General features: G+C 43.2%; 1 protein-coding gene across 1 annotated transcript; it reads right to left on the bottom strand.

Moving 5' to 3' along the window:
• Positions 1-269: 269 nt before the first annotated feature.
• Positions 270-1,145, bottom strand: LOC132251673 (olfactory receptor 14I1-like; the record flags this gene model as incomplete). Its single annotated transcript, XM_059731622.1, has 1 exon — positions 270-1,145. A coding segment is annotated over one exon (876 nt), but the record flags the coding sequence as incomplete, so codon positions are not given.
• Between the last annotated feature and the right edge of the window lie 289 nt (positions 1,146-1,434).

The following is a 1,434-nucleotide window of genomic DNA, read 5'->3' on the forward strand; positions in this document are numbered from 1 at the left end:
TCTTAGAGAACAACAATTTCAGGGAGACAAGCTTAAAATTAGATAAATTATTTTAAATGGTGTAAACCTACAGAAGCACAACTGACATTGGTTCACTTAATCTGTATTAATAACACAGTTGATTGTTTCTATTAAAGCTCCACTACTGACATTGGTGGAGTTAATTTGTATTAAAAACTCTGTTTCTATAAAAATGGTCAGTCAAACCAAAGTCACTGGAGAATAACTGACATTTTCTTTGGAATAAACCACTTCCATCTCACCAATTTCCATAGTGCTGCTTTGATGTCCTTGTTTCTCATGCTGTAGATGACCGGATTCATCATTGGTGGGATCATGGAATAGAGAACAGATACTATGAGGTCCAGAGCTGATGGGGATTCAGATGTGGGCTTCACATAGGCAATCAGACCAGTGCTACCGAGCAAGGAGACGACAATGAGGTGAGGAAGACAGGTGGAAACTGCTTTATGCCGGCCCTGCTCAGAAGGGACCCTCATTACAGTAGTGAATATCTGAATATAAGACACAAATATAAACGCAATGCAAACAAGACCTAAACATGCACTAGAGATAAGAATCTGAATTTCACTAGTAAACACCTCCGAGCCAGAGATCCTAAGGAGCTGGGGGACTTCACAGAAGAACTGGTTGACGATGTTGGAGTGGCAGAAGGGCAGCCTAAAGGTGTTCCCTGTGTGCAGGGCAGAGTACAGAAGAGTTGTGCTCCAGGTTGTGGCAGCCATTTGCAGACAAGCTCTCCTGTTCATCACTGTCGCGTAGTGCAGTGGTTTGCAGATGGCGATGTATCGGTCATAAGCCATGATGGTGAGAATGGCAAGGTCTGCTGTAATGAAGAAGAGGAAGAAAAAAGCTTGTGTGACACATCCAGAATAAGAAATCAGTCTGGTTTTCAGTATGGAATTGGCCATGGATTTGGGAACAATGACAGAGATGGATCCAATGTCGAGGATGGACAGATTGAGGAGGAAGAAGTACATCGGGGTGTGGAGGTGGCTGTCAACGGCTATGAGCGTGATAACAAGGAGATTGCCAATCAGGGCTGCCAGGTATATTATCAGAAAAGTGGCCAAGTGCAAGATCTGCAATCCCAGGGCATCGGAGAACCCCAGGAGTAGGAACTCAGTCACAGCGGTGCAATTGGACGTCATCATCCACAGTGCCTTTTAGGATGCCTGTAGAGGGAAAGGGAATGACTGTGTCAGGAGAAGAGCACGCAAGAGAATAACCCTACCATTTCTGTCTGCAGTTGTGCATAACTTCACTTTTAGAGACTTTTATTTTCAATTGAAAGGCAGTTTTCTGATGAAAGATAAGGGTTTCTAAAGTGACTACATTTTTCATGAAATGTTTTTCTCACTTCAGAATATCGGCACATTACATCCAAAAAGTGGGCCGGAGAAGTATTGTTCT

The sequence above is a fragment of the Alligator mississippiensis genome, chromosome 7, assembly GCF_030867095.1.
Source record: "Alligator mississippiensis isolate rAllMis1 chromosome 7, rAllMis1, whole genome shotgun sequence".
Lineage (NCBI taxonomy): Eukaryota > Metazoa > Chordata > Crocodylia > Alligatoridae > Alligator > Alligator mississippiensis.